The sequence below is a fragment of the Bos taurus genome, chromosome 27, assembly GCF_002263795.3.
Source record: "Bos taurus isolate L1 Dominette 01449 registration number 42190680 breed Hereford chromosome 27, ARS-UCD2.0, whole genome shotgun sequence".
Lineage (NCBI taxonomy): Eukaryota > Metazoa > Chordata > Mammalia > Artiodactyla > Bovidae > Bos > Bos taurus.
The window spans coordinates 38,449,965-38,471,957 of NC_037354.1; the positions used below are offsets into that span (position 1 = coordinate 38,449,965).

At 50.4% G+C, this 21,993-nt stretch overlaps 1 protein-coding gene across 3 annotated transcripts in view; it reads left to right on the forward strand.

Annotated features, from left to right (window-relative positions):
- The window catches only part of PSD3 (pleckstrin and Sec7 domain containing 3), a 596,024-nt gene that overhangs the window by 87,821 nt on the left and 486,210 nt on the right, over positions 1-21,993 (forward strand). For all 3 annotated transcript variants that reach the window (XM_024986357.2, XM_024986358.2, XM_059882381.1), the window contains exon 3: positions 14,158-14,987. In XM_024986357.2, the coding sequence (XP_024842125.2) occupies positions 14,274-14,987 (714 nt within the window). In that variant the 5' untranslated portion in view covers positions 14,158-14,273. The remainder of the gene's footprint in view (positions 1-14,157; positions 14,988-21,993) is intronic.

The following is a 21,993-nucleotide window of genomic DNA, read 5'->3' on the forward strand; positions in this document are numbered from 1 at the left end:
CCAACCCAGGAATTGGACCGGGGTCTCCTGCGTTTCATTTAGGCACATCCTCCACCAACTGAGCTCTGAGAGGAAAGAGGAACGACCTCCCTGGGACTGACTAGGAAAGAGTCTGCAGGCATGGACGTGTCAGGACACAGCTGAGGGCCGGCCCAGCCTGACCTCGTCCTTTCTGTACGCTCGTTCATAAGAACCAGGGCCCACGAGAAGGGAAAGTTTGGACGGAAGTCTGAGCAAACAGAGGGCCAGGAAAAGCTGGCAAAGCACAGTAACGATTACAAGCACAGACAAGCAGAAAACCCAGCGCCAGCTTCCCAGAGGTGGCCGCATCTCCCAACGTGTGGAGCTAGAAAATGGAAACCCTGGACCGGCGGACTTTCCAGGGAGGGCAGGGTCAGAGAATGAAGAGATACGGCAGAGTGCCAGCCCTTATTGAAGATTCACGGAGCACCTTAGCATAGTAAGTGTTAGTCGTTCAGTTGTGTCCGACTCTTTGTGATCCCCTGGACTGCAGCCCACCAGGCTCCTCTGTCCGTGAAATTTTCCAAGCAAGAACACTGGAGGGGGTTGCCATTTCTTTCTCCAGGGGATCTTCCCCGACCCAGGGATCGAACCCGGATCTCTGGCACTGCAGGCCGATTCTTTACCGACTGAGCTAAGAGGGAAGCCCTCACATAGTAAAGGCTCTGACAAGTCCCACAGCAAAGAAACAGGATTTCCTCTTTCATTTTGAACTGGCTGGACGATCGAAACTTTAAACCATGGGTTTGTTAACATTGCACTGAACACAGTAGATAAAACGTTGTGCTAGGGAATAAAAACCCAAGCTCCCCAACGGGCATGCGATGCCCTGCAAGGTCAGCCCCCTCTGCTGCCTCACCAGGGAGCCCAGCCCCCTGCGGCTCATCTTTGCACTGAGCCCACACAGTCCTCGAGCTGCATACCGCTGGCCTCAGGGTTTCGGGGGGTGTGTTTTGCTGATGGCAAACACCGTTTCTGGCTCTCCTCTTCCACGTTAAGGGTGGTGTGAGACTCACGCGGGGCAGGCAGCTGCCAGGGATATTCTGTAACCTCGAGTGGAGCCGTCTACACCTCGGTCCCCAGCAAGATCCACCCTCCACACAGCTTCCCGACATAGCATCTCGCTTAGTCCTAGCTTCTGTTCTGCAACTGAGACATCACTTCCATCATCATTTTACAGATGAGAGAACCAGGATCACAAAACCCAGGGGCTCGCCCAGGATCCCTCGTCAGGGCGGTGGGGGGGCTGTTGCAGTGGAGTGGCTTCCTGGGCTGGAAACCCTCGGCCCCCAGGAGCTACTTCCATCACAACTCAGGATGCTCCTCGCCCAACAGGGCCCTGCCAGCACCGCGGCGGCTCCCAGACAGTCCTCTGCTGACGTGGAAGACAGAGGACAGTCTCCGATGGAGGGAAGCTCCTTCCTGTCCGGTGCGCACGTCCTTCTCACAGCAGCTGCTGTTCCCAATTTTCCCCTTGGCTGGAACAGTTTAGTCTTAAATGTTTTTTTTTTCCTCTCACTAAATGAAAAACAAACAAAAAGCTCAGTCACGTGAGTGAACACATGCGAACGTGTTTCTTTAGAAGCAAATATTTGTAATAACAAAGAGCTGGAAAGGATGAAACGTCTTTTTTTTTATACATCATTTTCACTATTTTAAAAGAAGCAAGTGACTAAGGGAAGAGCCTCCAACTGCAGCTGGAAACACTGAGCTCAGGAAACCTCTGTCTTTCGCAGCTGCCCGTGTCCTTGGCCTGCCCGGAGCTCCCTGGCAGAGAGCCTGTCCCCCCGCGCCCAGCTGGTACCCACGGACCGTCCTACGGATGGAGCTTAAGAAAGCCTCTTGTGCCTGAGACACCAGGGGATGGTGGGCTTGTTCCTCCCGGAGTGATTCGTGTTTTAACGGAGAGCCACCCTCACCCCCCACCCCAAGGCGATGATTAACCCAGAGAAATGAATCCATGTGGGCACATCTCTGGAGTCTTTGTCACTCTGACAAGTTTAACTTTCAGGCCAGTTAGGCCTTCCTGGCGTCTTCCAAGTTGCTTCTTATGCAGGGACCTTTTCCTCTCCTCTGACGACCAGAGGGAGATAAGTGAAGCAAAGTTTTGAAAGGGCCTTAATGCCTAAGTGTGTTAAATGGAATAAACAGTCATTTTCCATTATTTGAGCAGCTGCACCGGCAGAATGAAAAGCATTCTGTTTCCAAACAGTTGCACTTTTAACTGCTTCTTTCTGCCCTCTACCCCTCACTCTTCTTGCTCTTGATGTGTCCTCTCAAGATAAATCAGGCCTTTTTTCTGCTGTTTTCTGCACAGCGTGCCTGAGAAGCAAATCCACTCGTACCCAGTCGAGGCTGTGATTCTGCATGGTCCTCCAGGCGAAGGCAAAGCAGACCTGCCGGCCGGCGCCGTCCACACCTGCCCGCTTGGCAGGGCTGTGTGCCCTCCACACCCGGGCTCCTTGCTGGCTCTTATCTTAGCTATTTTACATTCGGTAGTTGGTGTCTCTTAGTCCCTTATCTCCTCCCACTGGTAACCACTAGTTTGTTCTGGAAGTCTGTGAGTCTGTTTCTCTTTTGTTACATACATCCATTTGTTCTATTTTTTAGATTCCACACACGGTAATGTCTTCCTCTGATTTCTTTCACTAAGCATAATGCTCTCTAGGTCTATCCATGTGGTTGGAAATGAGAAATTTTCATTCTTTTTTACGGCTGAGTACCAGTCCCTTGTGTGTGTGTGTGTGTACATGTATACACCACTCTTCTTTATCCCTTCATCTGTCAGTGGACTCTTGGTTGCTTCCATATCTCGATCACTGTAAATAATGCTGTTATGAACATTGGGGTGCATGTATCTTTTCAGATGAGTGTTTTCCTTTCCCTTGCATGTGTACCCCAAAGTGGATTTACAGGCTTATGTAATAGTTCTGGTTTTAACGTTTGAGAAATCTCCAGACTGTTTTCCATAGCGGCTGCACCAATTCACGTTCCCACCAACTGTGCACCAGGGCTCCCTGTTTTGTCCACATCCTTGCCAACGTTTGTTATTTGTAGACTTTTTGAGGCTAACTACTCCGACAGGTGTGAGGTGGCGTCTCACTGCGGTTCTGATTTGGGTTTCTCCGATGACTGGTGACGTGGAATGTCTTTCCATGAACCTGTCGGGCATCTGTGCGTCCTCTCTGGGGAAACGTCTGTTCGGGTTCACTGTGATGCTCCTTACTACCTGCAGTTCACACTCATACTAATCCACACTAATCCACTTACCAAACACTGCCTGGCAACACCCTGGGTTTCCTTCCAAACACTCTCTCTCTTTTTTTTTTTTTTGTAACATGAGATTTTTTTCTTTTCTTGGTTTATAAAATATTTATTAAAATAGGAAACTGGGGGATTCCCTGGCGGTCCAGTGGGTAGGGTCCAGGCCTGGGTTTGATCCTGGATCAGGGAACTGGGGACTCACAAGCTGTGTGGAGCAGCAGCCCATAAAGAAGCTTAAAAAAAAATTGTTTGCTCTTCTATCCCATAAGCATCCATCCAGCTGTCTGTCAGCTGTTAAGATGTTTGATTGCTGTCATAAATGCCCTTGAAATCTTCAGGACAACAGAGTATCAACCTTTGCTTAGAACTCCTTGTTCCTAGCATTGCACTGCCTCTCTTCACACTTGCAGAAATTTAATGAAATTTGATAGGTTATAATAGGTAGATTCCAGAATACTGTTGGCACTGTTAATCTTCAAGTTCTAGTTCCTTTTTGCTTAGTAATTCTATCTTCAAACCATTTTTCTCTTCTTACTCACATTTTACTATAAAAAGTCAGAAGGAGCCAAGTTGCTCCTACAACAATTCACTTAGGAACCTCCTCAGCTAAACACCCAATATCATCACTCACATGTCCTACTTCCCACAAAACACTAGGGCAATAACACAATTCAACCAACTTCTTTGTCGACTTGTAACAAGGATTGCCTTTTCTCTATTGTCCAATAACTCTTTCCATTTGTGTCTGAGACCTTGCCAGACCTGTTCCGTCCATATTTCTGCTGACATCATACATACATATGATTATTTATGTAACCTCTAAGGAGATGGATGTGGAACAACGGACTGGTTCCAAATTGGGAAAGGAGTACGTCAAGCCTATGTACTGTTACCCTGCTTATTTAGCTTATATGCAGAGTACATCATGAGAAATGCAAGCTCAAGCTGGAATCAAGATTGTGGGCAGAAATACCAATAACCTCAGATATGCAGATGATACCACTCTAATGGCAGAAAGTGAAGAGGAACTAAAGAGCCTCTTAATAAGTGTGAAAGAGGAGAGTGAAAAAGCTGGCTTAAAACTCAACATTCAAAACACTTTATGGCATCTGGTCCATCACTTCATGGCAAATAGAAGGGGAAAACACGGAAATGGAGGTAGATTTCATTTTCTTGGGCTCCAAAATCACTGTGGACAATGATGGTAATGAAATTAAAAGACATTTGCTCCTTGGGAGAAAATCTATGACAAACCTAGACAGCATATTCAGAAGCACATACAGGAGGAGAAGGGGGCAACAGAGGATGAGATTGTTGGATGGCATCACCGACTCAATGGACATGAGTTTGAGCAATATCTCCCAACTCCGGGAGATAGTGATGGACAGGGAGGCCTGGTGTGCTGCAGTTCATGGGGTCGCGGACTTGGACACGACTTAGTGACTGGGCAGCAACAACAGAGGAGATGGAAGCTCTCTCTACAGGCCTCCTTTCCCTTTTGAACTCTTACCAGAATCGCCTTTAAAAGTTCCTTTATTGCCCAGCCTCAAAGCTGCTTCCACATTTTCAGGTATTTGTTGTAGTAACATCCCATTCATCTCCGCTCGGGCTTCTGTCACCAAATGCTATAAGCTGAGTGGCTTATCAACAATAGATATGTATTTCTCAGAGCTCTGGAGGCTGGGAAACAAGCTCAAGGTGCGGCCAGCTTGGTGTCTGGAGAGAGCCCGCTTCCTGGGTATGTCCTTATGTGGCAGGAAGAGTGTGAACTGCCCTCTGACCTCTTCTCCTGAGAACACTAATCCCACCAAAGGGGCTCCACCCTCATGACCTGATTACCTCCCAAATGCCCCACCTCCAAACACCATCCCACTGGGCCTAGGTTTCCACGTGAATCTCGGAGAGACACAAGCATTCAGTCCATAAAGGCCATCTTCCACTGATCTCCCTGCTTTGAAGTCCCTTCTCTTGAGCCCTGGGGCCGTTCGGCTTCTCTGCCTCTAAGGCCGCTTACTTGCTTGTGCAGCTCGTGCCCCACTGGGTCTAAGCTACTGTGGGCATGGTCGGTGCAGACTCACCTCTGTGGTCCCTGGCACGCAGGAGACAGATGTGCAGTAGCATTTGTTAAAACAGGGAACTTACGCCACTTCCTGGCATTGACGTAGGTGCCACTGATGTTAGACACAGCAGTTGTTCAATCCATCTGTCTTATTACCTTAAAGCATCAGGATTCAAGTTCTCCTCCGTGGTCCTAACACGGTATTTATTTAGTAACACCCTACAGTAAAATAGGTTCAGCAATGTTCTGAAGGTAAAAATCTAAAAATATAAATCATTTAAAATTTTTACATGCAGGAGTTAAACCCTCACATCCGTGCTCCTGGTAAGGAGTGCGGCGAGCGCAGTGGCCCAGTACATGGCCTCTTCCTGTCATCGCTCTCTCCAAGCCAGAGCCGAGGCCTGTCTCCAGTGAGGGTGGGGGCATTCCTTCAGCCGGAAGCTCTCATCAAGAAGTATAGCAGAAGCTGGGAAATCCCGAAACGGAGGCAGGGAATCTGTTCTGGATAAGTAGGCATCCCCAGTATTACCCGGCCTCACTAGATTCTAGACTTCTCCTCCCTGAGTCTTAACTGATCACATGCCGTCTTTGTGGAACAGAGGTTCTTTTTAACACTGATCCAGTCCCTGGTCCTTGACTTCTGCATCATCCTACCCTTTCGAAAAGGAGTGAGGGCGTAGAAGATCAGTGTTTTCCCTTCAAAGCTGTCATGCAGGGCCATTACTGGAGGGTAAAAAGAGGGTGCTCATCATACAGATGTAATTGTTCCTTTTAAAACCTGAGAAAACCTTCACTTCTAAGTAAATGGTGCCTCACTGTGCAAATATAGCAGACACACAGCTTTCCAGAATCACTGCTGAATTAGTCATATTTTGGTAGCATCTCAATACATTTGACAGCCTGTGGCCATTAAAAAATGACCAATACGTAGTTCTGATCTGAGTTTACAATTGAGCCTACTATTTTACTTATGAGAGAAGAGTTGCAACATTAAAATATTTTGAATGACTTTGGAGACTGTGTCAGGAGTTAGAAAAAAGAAATTATTTTCTAAAGCCTCTTGAAAATGTCTTTCTGTCTTTTTCTTTCTAAATTCCACCACTGGCGTCAGAATGTATGTAATTGGCCGAAAGCGCTAGAAAGGGGAGGGTTACTGACAGCCACAGTGTCTGGCCAGGATGTCAGAGAGATGGAGGGATCTAGCTGGGACTCCAGGAGGTGACCGGTTTGTATAGGTGCCGGCCAGGGTCCAGGGGAGGCTTTGCAGGGTGGGCTTGGGGAGCTTGTCCTGCCTGAGGGGACCCCACAGGGAAGCAGTGGGAGGGAATTCTGGAAAAGCAAGGATGGTGCAGGCAAACCGCTGCTGTGGTGCCGACGTGATACTGGAGACACCGGTGACCACACGTCATCAGTGTGCAGACCTGGGGGCTTGGAAGACAGGGCAGGGTGCCGGTACACGGTCAGCTGATTGGGACGAGGTGGGCACTGCCAGGATGCGATGGTGTGGCTGGGAGTGCAGCCTGGGTGTGTCTGGGAGGCACCGGTGCCCTTGGGGCCCTGTGTGCAGTTAGAACTGAAGGGCTGAGGACCGATTTTGCCTCTGGTCAGCAACAGCAGACAAGGTGACCCGTCTCCCTGGGCCTGAGCTCTGCATCCCCAGGGGTAAACAGGAGAGCACACGGGAGGCACTGGGCACCCACGGCCCCAGGATCGACAGGATCTTACAAAATGTGCACTTGACTCCACCCCTGCTCCGTGGATCAAGCTTCTGTGAAGGCTGCTCCCAGTGAGCACGGCCTTCCTGAGGGACCATCAGAGAGACCGGGTGAAGTCTGTCCAGCCTCCGGCTCTGACCTGGGCCCCAGCGAACACAGACCCCAAACCCACTCCTCCCCCTCACCTCCCCTTCCACGCAGCCCAGCCCCTCGGGGGAGTGGCCCTGCCCCCTGCAATGCCCCCCTCTAACAGCCCAGCACTCCGTGGCAGGAAGAGCCTCAGGACTACGAAGGAGGAGATGGCTGTCTGGGCTCGACACAGGACAGAGCAATCAAGTTTCTCAAGCCAGGGCTCTGATCTGTTCATGAATTTTTTCCTTTACTTCAAAAGCATCAGCCTGTGTGATCAGATGCCAGTGTAGACATACAGCAACTTAACATACAAAGAACTGCACAGAACACACCCCCCCATGTGTGTCTGGGGCCTGGTGGCAGGCAGTAAAGGAAACAGAAGCAGGCTGGAATGAAAGACTCTTTCTAATCGGAGCATTTCCCAAGTGTCCCATCTGGTTCCTCCATAAATAGTCATCACAAGGGGACGCTGACATGGTGTCATCTCCTGAGGGTAAAAAAAACCTGAGCTTGGCTTGCTTCTGGAACAGAGGAAAAATAGTCACAGAGGAGAGGGTTTGGAGGAAGTAAGGGATGGAGGAGTTGAGGGGACCGTGTGTCCTGGAACTCAGGGAGGAGACGAGAAAAGTTTTCTTTTTTTTACCTCTCCAAATCTCGTCTTTGTCTGTAACGTGGAAGATAATGCTGTCCTCTAAATACATTAGTTGGAAGCAGTGTGGCATCTTGAAACGGGCATGGGCCTGAAAGACCCGGGTCCACCCCTGCTGTGTTGCTTTGGGAAAGTCGTTTAACTTCTGCAGATTTCATGTCCCTGTCTTTGAGACAGAGTCTAATGTTTGCCTTATTCTGAGGATGTGAAGTCGCATATATAAATTGCCCTTGGCCATGTCAGACATATAAGAGACATTCCATAAATGATAACCCTCACTGTCACCACCATCAAGCCCACTTTTAGGCAAACGTCTTTACAATAATGGAGGGAACCAAGCTATGACAGTGCAGATGCGTTTCTAACCAGTAGACAGAATGTCCTGGAAAGTCCTGAAGGCTTATTTGTGTGGCCCGAGCAGGAAGGCTTGGTGCAGATTCCCAGCATTGCTTCTCGTCTGGCGGCTCACAGCTCAAAAATCAAAACCCAGCGAGAGGCAGTTGCTGGTAGAAGGGGAAAATGCTTTAATCAGAAAAGCCAGCAACCTGGGGAGAAGGTGGACTCATGTCCCAAGACCAACTCTGAAGATTCTGCTCAGCCATGACAGTTTTTAAAGGGGAAAAGGGGGGCATGATCTCAGTTAATCATTGAGATGGGGGGTCAGCTTTGTCACCATCCCACACCACATACAGGCTTGTCCACTTCTTCTGATTTTCCTTAGACACCATCTTGTTCACAGAAGCTAGGCAAGAGACCTGGCCACCTGCTAATTACTTATTCTTCATTTCTACTTCTTCGATCTCAGAAAGAACCAACAAGTTAGGCAAAGTATTGTGTGATCAGAAGATCTGGAAAGTGTGCTTGGATTGGAGATGAGCAGAGCTTGGGGGCACCTGGTTGAAAGTTAGCTACAATGAAGCTTTGCTGAAATGACAAGAAAGGGGGTTTCCTGCTGAGGGCAGGTTCCTGCAAAAGCTGCTTACAAATCCCCCTGTTAGATATTATTTCATTTCAAAAGGATTAGGGACAAAGGTGCATCTTCTGTAACTTTTTCGTGCTGAGAAAGGGTATTGGGATCTTAGAGTGGAAGATTTTGACGTGGGTCTGTGGCATCTCTTTGCTGACAATTTTAGTGGCCTGCTTATGTATATGAGCAGAGCAAGCTACAATTACTTTGATGCCCACAAAAATATAGATGATCATGAGCGACAGTGTTAATCCCATTCTGTTGAGGCCAGTTCTTGGAGCTCTGCTGGTCACAGACTCAGTGCTGTTCAAGACGGAGCAGCTTGTGTCACGGATGTAGTCTGGTCATCATGCAGCCAGCTTTTTCCTTCCAGCGGCAGTTACAGTATGTGTAAAACAGCTCAGGGGTGTGCAACAGGCCTGTGACTCAGTTGTCCTCATCATTAGTCACTTGCGTGTGTACTAAGTCACTTCAGTCATGTCCAGCTTTTTGCAACCTTATGGACCATAGCCTGCCAGGCTCCTCTGTCCATGGGACTCACCAGGCAAGAACACTGGAATGGGTTGCCATGCCCTCCTCCAGGGGATCTTCCCAACCCAGGCATTGAACGTGTGTCTTTTGCATCTCCTGTGTTGGCAGGTAGGTGCTTCACCCCTGGCGCCACCTGGGAAGCCCTTGTTAGCTGCTTGAGCCTGCTCTCTAATGACTCAGGGAAATCTAGGAGACTTGAGATCTTCAAACAAGAGGCAGGTGTCGTGGAGGGGCCTTTGTACTTGGGGACCCCGCAGAGCTTTGCTCGGTTCCACTCTGACTCTGGTTGGCAAAGGCAGCACACGTGGGCAGAGCGTCTCTCCAGGAGCCCAGGTCTGGAGAGAGGAGCAGAGGGGCTGGATCTGCTGTGTGCACTGACCACTGGTCTAGAGGGGAAAGCAGGGACCCGGGCTCAGGTGGCACCTCCTGCTGCTCCTGAGCCCCAAACTTGCTCTCAGCAAGTCCCCCCACCTCTCCTGTCTCTTTCTGCATCTCCGGAAGGGGGCTCAGCTGCCGACTCCACGAGGCCGTCACGAGATTGGAGCCAGAGATGCCCTGACGTCTTTCCCCAGTGCCCACTCCCCTCTCCGCCTGCGCTAAGGTTCTAGAATCTTCTCCTTTCTGTTTACAGGTGACGAGAAGAGATCATTAGCAGAAACAGAGTACAGTTTAAACTGTCCGTTATTTGCATTCACACCTTATGAACCTTGAAGGTCAGTGGTGGTAGAGAAATATGAAGTCAAATTAGAATCCTTACAGACAAAAGTCCTGAGTTTTCACAGAAATCAGAGACAATGGTTTAGAGTTGTTATTCATGCTACTGTATTATAACAAGCAGGTTGACATTGACGGGGTCGAAAAGAGTCGGATACAACTGAGCAATTAAGCAAAGCACATCCTGACTTAAAGACTTAATAAGTATTAATTTTGTGTTTACAGAGTACATTTACATAGATAATCCCACATGACCTGAAAAACAATTTTGTAATGCAGGAAGGGCAGAAATTAATTTTTCTCAGGGAGTTGGTGATGGACAGGGAGGCCGGGCGTGCTGCGATTCATGGGGTCGCAAAGAGTCGGACACGACTGAGCGACTGAACTGAACTGAACTGAAGTCCACTGAGGGTCAGAAACTTGCTGTGAGTCACACCTAGTAAATGACCACATCAGGACTCCAGACCCCAGATTCGCTGCTGACTCTTCCCTCATCCCAGTGACTTCTTCAGTTCTTACCCATCTGATAGGAAGCATACAAATGTGTATGTGATTGCCATTGTAGGTTAGAAAAAGATATGCAACAGCTCAAATTGTTCCATTGGGTCAACCTGGTTTTTTTTTAGACCTCAAAAGTGTGTGTGTATAAATTCTAAGAGTTCCTAGCATTTATCAAGGAACGTTTCCATGCAAGATAGTATGCTAAATAAGGTGTTGACAGATACTTCCACTAAATCCTCTCAACAACTCTATGAAGTGGGTATTGTTAACTTATCTTAGAGAAGAGGACACATTATCAGAGAGGTTAAGTGACTTGCTTAAGGTCATACAGCCACACCACCGACTCAGAGAAGTGTCTGCCTGGCACCAAAGCTCATGTTCTCAGTCCCTGTGCTATTTTACATCAGAGCAGACACCCGTGTTTTTCTGGCACCAGCCCCTATTTCTCACACAACCCCAGCTCCCTAGAGGACCCCCAGTACTAAGGAGGCGTCTTATATGTGTCCTCAGGTAGACCCTCAGCTGTCTTGTCATTTGCCCAGTGGCAGCCTTGCAATTTGTTTCAGTCAGTTCAGTCACTCAGTCGTGTCTGACTCTGCGACCCCATGGACTGCAGCACACCAGGCTCCCCTGTCCATCACCAACTCCAAGAGCTTACTCAAACTCATGTCTGTCGAGTCGGTGATGCCATCCAACCATCTCATCCTCTGTGTCCCCTTCTCCTCCTGCCCTCGATCTTTCCCAGCATTAGGGTCTTTTCAAATGAGTCAGTTCTTCACATCAGGTGGCCAAAGCATTGGAGTTTCTGCTTCACCATCAGTTCTTCCAATGAATATTCAGGACTGATTTCCTTTAGGAGGGACCGGTTGGATCTCCTTGCAGTCCAAGGGACTCTCAAGAGTCTTCTCCAACACCACAGTTCAAAAGCATCAGTTCTTCAGTGCTCAGCTTTCTTTATGATTCAGTTCTCACATCCATACATGACGATTGGAAAAACCATAGCTTTGATTAGCTGGACCTTTGTTGGCAAATTTCTGCTTTTTAATAAGCTGTCTAGGTTGGTCATAGAGCTTCTTCTAAGGAGCAAGCGTCTTTTAATTTCATGGCTGCAGTCACCATCTGCAGTGATTTTGGAGCCCAAGAAAAGAGTCTGTCACTGTTTCCATTGTTTCCCCATCTATTTGCTATGAAGCCATGGAACCGGATGCCAAGACATGGATGCATCTTTGGCTGAAATTCTCTCTGTCACAGTGTCTGTTATAAAGGGGCTACAGAGGCCACAGCCTGGCCCAGACAGCTCTGGGCACATGTAGACTGAGTCTGGAAACAAGGAGAAGCCTCCATAAACTTGGGAGGAAAAGCTGTGCAAAGACGTTTAAGGAGGAGAACGAACACCCCACCACCTCCTCTGAGAGTTTCCAAGCAGCCTTGCCCAGGCAGTGGTGGTCAGCCAGGGCGGGGGCCCCTGGCCACTGCAGGCATGCCGCCCATGTGATGTCAGGCCGAGGGTCAGGGGGCTGTGGCTCAGGCCTGGCCACTACCAGCTCTCCAGGCCCCTGCCAGTTTGTCTCGGAGGATGGCTTCCTAATTCCCTTCCAGTCAAGCTCAAACTGATAAAAAAAAAAATCTTTTCCACCCACTGCAGTCCTCTTCCCAGGGTCAAGGCCAGAGTGCCTTTCCTTTGTAAGGGATACTGAGCCTGTTCAGTTCAGTTGCTCAGTCGTGTCCGACTCTGTGACCCCATGGACTGTAGCACGCCAGAACTCCCTGTAGTAACCCTCTTAATCTGAATTACTGGATGAATTTTCAGGTGATTTCCTATTGTTCTCAGAGTGTAGGAAAACTAATTTTAAAAAATAATTTAACAACTCTCCTGACTTATTTGTCACCTGGATAGATTTTCTTATTTCATCTTTTTCTCTTTTTTTTTTTTACTTCTCTTTTATTTTCTCTTTTTCATCTTTATTTTAACTATTTGTATGTGTATACGGACCACCTGACCTGCCTCTTGAGAAATCTGTATGCAGGTCAGGAAGCAACAGTCAGAACTAGACATGGAACAACAGACTGGTTCCAAATAGGCAAAGGAGTACGTCAAGGCTGTATATTGTCACCCTGCTTATTTAACTTATATGCAGAGTACATCATGAGAAACACTGGACTGGAAGAAACACAAGCTGGAATCAAGACTGCCAGGAGAAATATCAATAAGCTCAGATATGCAGATGACACCACCCTTTTGGCAGAAAGTGAAGAGGAACTAAAAAGCCTCTTGATGAAAGTGAAAGTGGAGAGTGAAAAAGTTGGCTTAAAGCTCAACATTCAGAAAACAAAGATCATGGCATCCGGTCCCATCACTTCATGGGAAATAGATGGGGAAACAGTGGAAACAGTGTCAGACTTTATTTTTCTGGGCTCCAAAATCACTGCAGATGGTGATTGCAGCCATGAAATTAAAAGACGGTTACTCCTTGAAAGGAAAGTTATGACCAACCTAGACAGCATATTCAAAAGCAGAGACATTACTTTGCCAACAAAGGTTCATCTAGTCAAGGCTATGGTTTTTCCAGTGCTCATGTATGGATGTGAGAGTTGGACTGTGAAGAAGGCTGAGTGCCGAAGAATTGATGCTTTTGAACTATGGGTGGTGTTGGAGAAGACTCTTGAGAGTCCCTTGGACTGCAAGGAGATCCAACCAGTCCATTCTGAAGGAGATCAGCCTGGGATTTCTTTGGAAGGAATGATGCTAACGCTGAAACTCCAGTACTTTGGCCACCTGATGCGAAGAACTGACTGATTTGAAAAGACCCTGATGCTGGAAAAGATTGAAAACAGGAGGAGAAGGGGAGGACAGAGGATGAGATGGCTGGATGGCATTGCTAACTCGATGGATGTGAGTTTGAGTGAACTCCGGAGTTGGTGATGGACAGGGAGGCCTGGGGTGCTGCGATTCATGGGGTCGCAAAGAGTCCGACACAACTGACCGACTGAACTGAAAGGATGCCTAGTATTTTGCTGTGGCACTCTGGGGCTACCCCGGGGAATTCCTGAAAAAGCACGGGATTTAAAGAGGAACTTGATGAAGACATCAAAGTTGTTTACAACTGTGCGTCACCGATGCAAGAGAGGTGGATTGATGGGGAGCACATGTATACCTGTGATGGATTCATTTTGATGTTTGGCAAAACTAATACAATTAGGTAGGTAAAGTTTAAAAATAAAATAAAATTAAAAAAAAAAAAAAGAAAGAAAGTGAGCTTCTAAGTGTCCTGGAGGTTCAACTTTCCATCACACCGGCCCCAGGGTCAGACGTCAAGCAAGAGGTGTCGCTAATATGGAGGTTAGGATAGACAAGGAAAGCAGTAACTTCAGTGTCTTCATTTTAAACACGGGGAGGGGGCCGGATCACAGGACAGAACTCCTCAGACCCCCCAGGCAGAGGGCAGCCCAGTCCCCACCTACCCTTCCAGTCGGGCTCCCCGCAGCCCGGTCTGTTCCTGCGATGCTGAGAACTGAGTGCAGAGCCCAGACCCGCGGCTGGGTCAGCTCCCTCCCCACTCCCCGAAGACCCCCGGGGCTGAAGGTGTGTCCTTTGCTTCCTCAGGGTCAGGCCGTCGCGGAGCCATGAGGCCAGGTCACGCCCGCCCACCGCTGCCGACCTTCGCATCCCTGGAGATCTGAAGCCGGCCCGGCGGGACCCAGCCGAGCCCCCCGGAGGCCATGGCCGAGCGGCACCAGCAGACGAAAACATCCTTCCTCTTCGTGCAGCTGCGGGCGCCCCCTGCGCGCGTGCGCCCCGCCCCGGCTCCAGCCCGGACCGCGGCCGCGGGGGGCCCGGAGGAGGGCCGCCCTTTCCCGGGTCCCGGGGCCGGCTCCTCGGCGGGCGGGGCCTTCGGGCCCCCTCCCCGGGCAGGCCCTCCCCCGCCGAGGCCGGGCCGCGGGACCGCGGCGCCAGCTGCCCCCTGTTGCTCGGCTCCCGCGCAGGGAGAAGAGAAAACCCGGGCCCTGGATGCGCGGAGGGGGCGCGCTCGCGGACCCCCCGGTCGCAGGCGCTCCCCGGCCCCCGCCTCCGGCGCGCGTGGACGGCGGCAGCCCCGGCCATGCAGACCCCCTAGTCCGGCTCCCGGCATGGGCGACGGCGGCCGCAGCCCCTCGGCGGGCTGGACTCCCTGGCCGGACGGTCCTGCCCGTCCCGGCCCGCAGGCTCGGGACGCCTCAGGGTGCTCCCTTCCGCAGGCCCAGGCTGCCGACGGCGCTCAGAGCCCGGGGTCCCGGGGCGGAGCCGAGGCGCCGGCCCGCAGCCCCGCGCGCCCGCGGAGCACTCAGGGCGCGGGCACCCCCGCGCGGGCCAGCCGCGCCAGGCTCTGCAGGCACCGTGCGCCCCTCCAGACCAGCAGGAGCTGCGCCGCCCCGCCTGCCGCCCTGCCTCTCAAGGTAAGAAAGTGTGTGCGGCTGAATCCCTGAGACCCGCGCTGTTCCCAGAGAAGACAAGAGTGGACGAGGCGGCCGATGTTCCACAGGGCCCCCAGCTCCTCGCGCTGGGGTCTCCTGTTCTCTGTGCGCGCGCTGGGGTCTCCTGTTGGCTGTGCGCGCCTGGCCCCTTCCCATTTGCTCCGCCTGCACCAGCAGCTTATTGTGTGGAAGGGGAGAGTGAATAGCGCTTCCCAAGATTCTGCCAGGGAAGAGCAGGAGAGTTGGGTAGGGATGTGCAACCTTTATGGGGAACCGAAAGCGCACAGACACTTGTTGAGCCCTGATCCGTGTCAGCCTTATCCTGGGCGTTTTTGCCTATATCCACTAAGCTGCAAAACCTCCTGAAAAATGCAGGCTCCTATCCCCAACTTCAGATGAAGGAATTGGGAAGTGGGTAGGCAAAAATACTCCTCGTCCTTCCGAAGTGGAAAAGACAGAAGTAAAACCTATTCCCCAGAATGGGCATGGAGCCTTGGGGAGGCTGCAGGGTGGTAGGGGGGCGGGGGGGATGGTGCAGGTGCCCAGCGCCCTCTGTACCTACTGGACCACCTTCCATCCCTGCCGGCAGGTGGATGTTCGCCCTGGGCGTCAGCCTCCAGCCCCCGCTTTCCTTCCCACCTGGAGGAAAGGGTAGCCCAGGTGGTTTCCAGCATCTCTGCCAGCTCCAGTCCTGGCCAGGCCTCCTCTTTGCTATTAGCATTTTATTCTCTGCATCTCCACTCAGCCTCCTCACCAAGCTGGTGTCTGAGCCCATCTTCCCGGCTCCACCCAGCTCAGGAGTTCCGATCCCAGAATGGGTGGACAGAACTGAAGGGTATGCTTTTGCGTTTCTTTTCCTGACAGCATCGATGACTTGCTATACTTTGCACACGTACAGGCAGTGAGGGTGAGGGTGAAGAGTGTCGGGGGAAGGGGTGGTGGGAACGGGGTGGAGGAGAGGCCCTCCTGTTGGAGTGTGTGGATGGTCCCCGTGGAGGGGGCTCCTGGGGAAGTCACCGGAGAAATGGATGAAAGTCACATCAGGAGGGAACCTCCCTCAAGACTTGGCCTTCATCTGGGGCCCCGGTCTCTCTCCCGTGGGCTTCAGGGGCTCCTCCTTTCCCCTTTCCTCTTAACAGGCAGCCGGTAGAGTCATGGTGGAAAATCAGGGAGAGGGGATGAGCTCAAGTTCTCCTTGGAGCGAAACTCTTGGAAGAGGAGAGATGCTAGCATGCTTAGGAAACGGTTTACATTCCACTCTAGTTCCGTATCACGCATTTCCTACAGGGATTTAAGAGGAATGACATGCCCCTGTGTCAGCCCAGGCTCTGAATCCGGGGTCACAGGGAGTTGTTTGTGTACTTGGAGGCCACTCTGATGACTTCAGAACTCCTCCTCCCCTCCTTTCTCCTCCATCTTCTGAGTGTAAGAAAGCCGCAGAGCTGTTGCCAGTTCTCTCGGGCGAGGCACTGAGGGAGCTGGTCCAGATGGGTCGGACCTCATCTGCCCCACTTAGCCACGTGTGCTAATGGGCCCGCAGACATCTGGTCCGTCTAAAGCAAGGATGGAAAGATTCCTGGCTAAAAACGTGGAAACCCCAGGTTCAAGTACTAACCTTGAGCAAACCACCAGAGCTCTCAGTTTTCCCATCAGAAAACACTGTGGACCCACCTGCCGGCAGTTGCTATGGGGCCAGCAAGGGTCTCTCAGTCACTCTGTCTTAGGGGAGAGAAGGGAAGCAGAGTCCGTGGGGCCAGGTAGGACCGGGAGGCGTGGAGTCAGAGGGGTCAGTGAGGGACTCCAGGGTCAGGGGACAAAGCGGGGCTAAACTTAGCCTCGACCGAGCCGGTCACATGGTGTGATGCTCTCTGCCCCAGGGAAGACGTGAAGTGTGAGTCGCTCAGTCGTGTCCCACTCTGTGCAACCCCATGGACTACCCCATGTGTAGCCCGCAAGGCTCCTCTGTCCATGGGATTCTCCAGGCCCGAATACTGGAGTGGGTTGCCATTTCCTCCTCCAGGGGATCTTCCCGACCCAGGGATCATACCTGGATCTCCCGCATTACAGGCAGATTATTTATCATCTGAACCACCATGGAAGCCCGGAAGTCAGCCTTCAGAACCACAAATCCTTCAGATGCTTGGGGCTGTTACCAGCCAAGTGACTCTGCCTGGTCTTGGGTGTTAGAGAAGGGAAGAGTCAGCAGAGCGAGGTTTCCACCTGCCCCGCCCTGGGCACGTGAACACACCCTTGGGTCTGACAGATTAGTGCCTGAGCACTGCCCAGTCCGAATGTGTTGGAATTTAGCTGTTCGAGTCACAGCAAAGTGGCAGCAGATTTCTTGTGAACCATCAGTTGAGAGGCCTTTCACTCGATACATGCATAGAAATGTGACCAATTACTCTCTTTATTGGAAATTCCCTGGTGGTTCCGTGGTTAGGACTCTGTGCTACCAGTGCAGGGGACATGGGTTCAATCCCCGATTGGGGAACTAAGATTCCTGTATGTTTCGTGACATAGTCAAAAAAAAAAAAAAGGTTTACTACATTTCTTAAAGTGAAATGTTGCTTATATGGAAGCAAAAATCTTTTCCTACATGTGTATCGTAGGATGGAGGTCCTGGTATCAAGCAGACAAGTCTAGATCCTAAGTGTCAGCTTTCTTCACTGCGCTCTAAACAGCCAAGTCTGTTCTTCCCTGGTGGCACGAGTGATAAAGAACCCGCCTGCCAATGCCGGAAACATAACAGATGCGGGTTCGATCCCTAGATTGGGAAGATCCCTGGAGGAGGGCATGGCAACCCACTCCAGTATTCTTGCCTGGGGAATCCCATGGACAGAGGAGCCTGGCACACTATCGTCCATAGGGTTGCAGAGAGTCGGACACGACTGAAGTGACTTAGGAAGCATTCTTTCATTGTTGAAACAAATGGAGTCCAGAGTGAGGGACTCCCATCCTCCCACCCCTGCTGACTTACATCTTTTCAACTGTCACGAGGACTGGGTGCGGCACCCAGATCACTTAGTTCTCCATTCAAACCATGACTGGGCTTCAGTAAAAACGACTACAGTGCTCTGTGCCCCACGGAGGGCTTCCAGAACATGGTCCCCTCTGATCAGATCCTCACAACCCTTAGGTTGTACTTTATCACTGTGCCCACTTCGTGGATGAGGAGACACAGGCTTGAGCATGGTCAGTGACCCAAGGCCAGGACACAGCAGTGACGGAGACAGCGTTCCTGGGGTCCCTGCGAAGGTTGGAGCCCCGCTCTCCTTGCCTTCCTTGGCAGACAGCCCACAGCCCCTGGGACTGGGGGGTCTGGACTCACTCCTGGGGCTTGGGGGAAGTGGCCTGGGGGAAGGGGTCTCAGGATCCTCAGGTCTAGTGACCTGGCCTTGCCGACATGTGACTCGAGTCTGGGTCTAACCATATAAAGATGTAGAAAACAGACACAATTCGAATGAAAAGGGGAAAAAACTTTCTCTACAATCATTTTGGGGATTTTCCATGCTGTTGTGTTTTACTAAGTTCCTGTCTTACCTATTTTATGCTTTGAGATAACAATGACTTTTGGTGTGTAGATGACATTAGAAAATTAGTAGTAAGTAATATTAAAAATCTGTCCCCAAATGTCAAACCCCATGCCTACAAACCCCATCTGTAGCTTTAAATTTTCCAGGAAATTCACCTCTTTATTTTGGTTTTCCTCTTTCTCTTCCTCTCCCCTCTCAAAAACAATCAGCTTTTTGAGTTTTCCTCGTCAGCCGCTAGGAGTGTTTGGGTTCAGAAGGGAGGGTGAAGGTGAGCAGGACGGACAGGGTCTCCCCCGGGGCTGGGGGTCAGGGCCTGGGGAACGGGGGACAGTCATTTGCTGAGGTGCTGAGGGCAAGGGGGAGGGGCTCCATTTATACACAGCAGGCCGGAAAGAATAGCTTTAACCCTCTGTGTCTTGCCTTGAAATAAAACCAGGGTCTGAAATATGTCTGCGAAGTATATTACGTTCTTGATCGAGAGTTATTATTTAGAGCAAAAGTCCCTGGCACTGAGATTTGGGGAGTGAAATGGAGCTCTGGTTCTGCCAACCAACTAGCTAAGCGCCCTGACAACTCACTAAGCAAAGCGAGGCTACCCCATCTGACCCCTGAGGCCTTTCCAGCTCTGACCTTCTAGGATAAGTATGAATCGTCAGATCCAGAAAGGGAATGAAGTAAAAGGATGAAACTAATCTAATTTCATCTTGTCTCCAAAGATTATTTTGTCAAAGGGCTTCACGGTAGGGAAGCTACATGCAGTGGACTTGCACTTCTCGGGCGATGTGGAGTTTCAGCCAGGGCCTGGGTCGCTCTCTACAGGATCCGAGGTTCACAATCAGCTGAATGAATGAACCCTGGGAGCAGGGTTAGCACCCAGTGATAGAGTCAGCGCCTTCTTTGGGCATTAACACAAATCCCCTGCAAAATTTTGGGCCACGGTTGATTGCCTCCTCTCCCCTAAAGACTAGTGTTTCTTTCTCTGACCGAATGCAAGTGGAATGAAACTCCCTTCTGAAGTTGAATACTGACCCCCAGGTATATCTCACCCCCAGGAAGAGTCATTGATCTCATCTGGAGTTAATGTTTAATTCCTCAAGCCTGTTCGACTTTTCTGGCCTGTTGTGAGTTTAGAAACTGTTCTGTGCACAGAATGATAAAATTCTAGATAATCCTGTCTTTATAGTCATCATTCTTGGTGAGCAATTTAGAATTTTTTTTAAAGAAGCTAGAACAAAGAGAGAGCTTACACAAATGCCATATAGTAATTTGAACAGTGATGTAGATAAATGTGCAGTGGGGGTCCCTTTTAAAGGGGGATTTTAGTGTTTAGTAGACTGCACTGATTGGAATCAGAAGCTTATCTTGAGTCTATTTTACCCTGCATCGCTGTTGACATAGATGTCTTGATTTCTTACTTAGATAAACAAAGCCTGAGATAGCAGAAGGGGTTTCAGCTCTGTTTCATCTTGTGGTTTGCCTCCGTGTTCCCATGACAACCTCCTCTCACTCTTTTTCTCTCCTTACCCCTCCCTCTGACGTTCGTACAGAGGGCCTGTGGTCAGTGTGTGGGGCCCCTCTCATGGAGCCACACCCTCTTCTGCACTTTGATGGGAGAAGAGGGCAGAGAGCATGTGGACCATGTGACGTGGTTACCCCCAAGACGTGGAGGGAAGATTTGCAGTGGGAGCTGGGACCCAGGGTCTGGCTCAAATTAGCGAAGTGATTTGGCTCACATTAGCTAAGTAAAGGTGTTCTCTTCAGTCTGGGTCTAAATTCCTGGAACACGAAGAGATCAGACTCTAGTTTCCTACTCTCTAGCTCAGGATTCTAAATTCTTGCCAATCCATTTGCACTTGTGTTTGTGAAAGAATCCACCAAAGTACAGGTTTTAAGGACACATCTCTATAAGTCTATTGTGTTTAAAAGTCCCTACTGTTGGGAAATTCCTTTGTTGGTAAAATTAGATGCCTCTCCAGTATCCAGAGGATAAAGAGGAGCTAAAAACACATTTTAAAACATTGTACGCCAATATATATCCTGTTTTCCAATCTCAAGTGTTAAATTTTTTTAATAAAATATTGGGAGCACTCATCAAGTATTAGGTTTGGCCTGAGAGTATTTGGAGAAAATATTAAATTGAGTTTTGTTTTTTTTTTAATCAAAGTGAAGTTACTCAGTTGTGTCCAACTCTTTGTGACCCCATGGACTGTAGCCCACCAGGCTCCTCCATCCATGGAATTTTCTGGGCAAGAGTACTAGAGCGGGTTGCCATTTCCTTCTCCAGGGGATCTTCCCGACCCGTGGATAGAACCCGGGTCTCCCGCGTTGCAGGCAGACGCTTTACCATCTGAGCCCCTAGGGAAGCAGAAGTTATGTTTTGTTTTCCTCCCACGTTTAACGGAAATACATTTGCTGAAAGGGATTGTTTGGTGTTTTTAGTCCCATGAGGCGATTACTCAGCAAAGGGAATACTGGAAATGGATCCCAAAATTGAGACCCAGAACGACAAAGAGGCTGGTCCTCACTCAGCCAGTTGGAATCCGTTCCAGCCGTTGCCTCACTGTGCCCTTGAACAGAAGTGCTCTATTGCTTGGGGATTAGCTAGGATCCTTGGTTGTGTGTGATAGAAACCCTCAAGGCCACTTCACCCCCCGAGAGGGGAATTCATGAGCGGAAGCATCCTTGCCTGCAAATGTCTGGCGGGCGAGGTGCAGCTGGGCCTCAGACTCCCCCGCCCGAGAGCTCCAGAGGGTCCGGGTGTCTTTTCATCCCTCTCGCTGCCCTGTGCCCTCCCTGCCCTCTTCTCTGACTGGCTCTTCCTCCTTCTGCACGTCTGCTTCCTCTCCTCCCTACTCCCCGGGGAGAAACACGGTCGCCCCCCATTCCCAGGTATATGTCTTCTCTTGTTAAAGACTGGGGTCCTCGGGCCTGCCTCCCTGTCCCCCTATGTGGAGGCTTCTCAGTCCAGTGCAGGTTGGGGTTGGTGCCCACCCAGCCTGCTCTGTGGGGGCAGGGGCCGAGGCAGCTCCCATGGTGAGGCCAGGTCTTCTGAGAGCCCAAGCCTGTTATAGCCCCGTAGACCTGCGGGAGGGAAGGTCCTAGAAACAGACCTGCAGGGAAGGGGGCCGCTGTGGCCAGCCACCCCAGTAGGTGACAAAGACACTCAGGGAGTCTCACCTACAACTTACAGTCACTGCTTTGTATAGATGTCCTCCTTGAGCCCTCTCAGATTTTAGGGAGGCCAGTTCTTATAGCTTTTAGAGAGATTTTTAAAAAGAATCCCTGAAGTGAAAGTGTGAAGTGAAAGTGTTAGTTGCTCAGTCGTGTCCAACTCTTTTGCGACCCCATGGACTGTAGCCCGCCAGGCTTCTCTGCCCGTGGAATTCTCTAGGCAAGAACACTGGACTGGGTTGCCATGACCTCCTCCAGGGGATCTTCCCAACCCAGGGATCAAA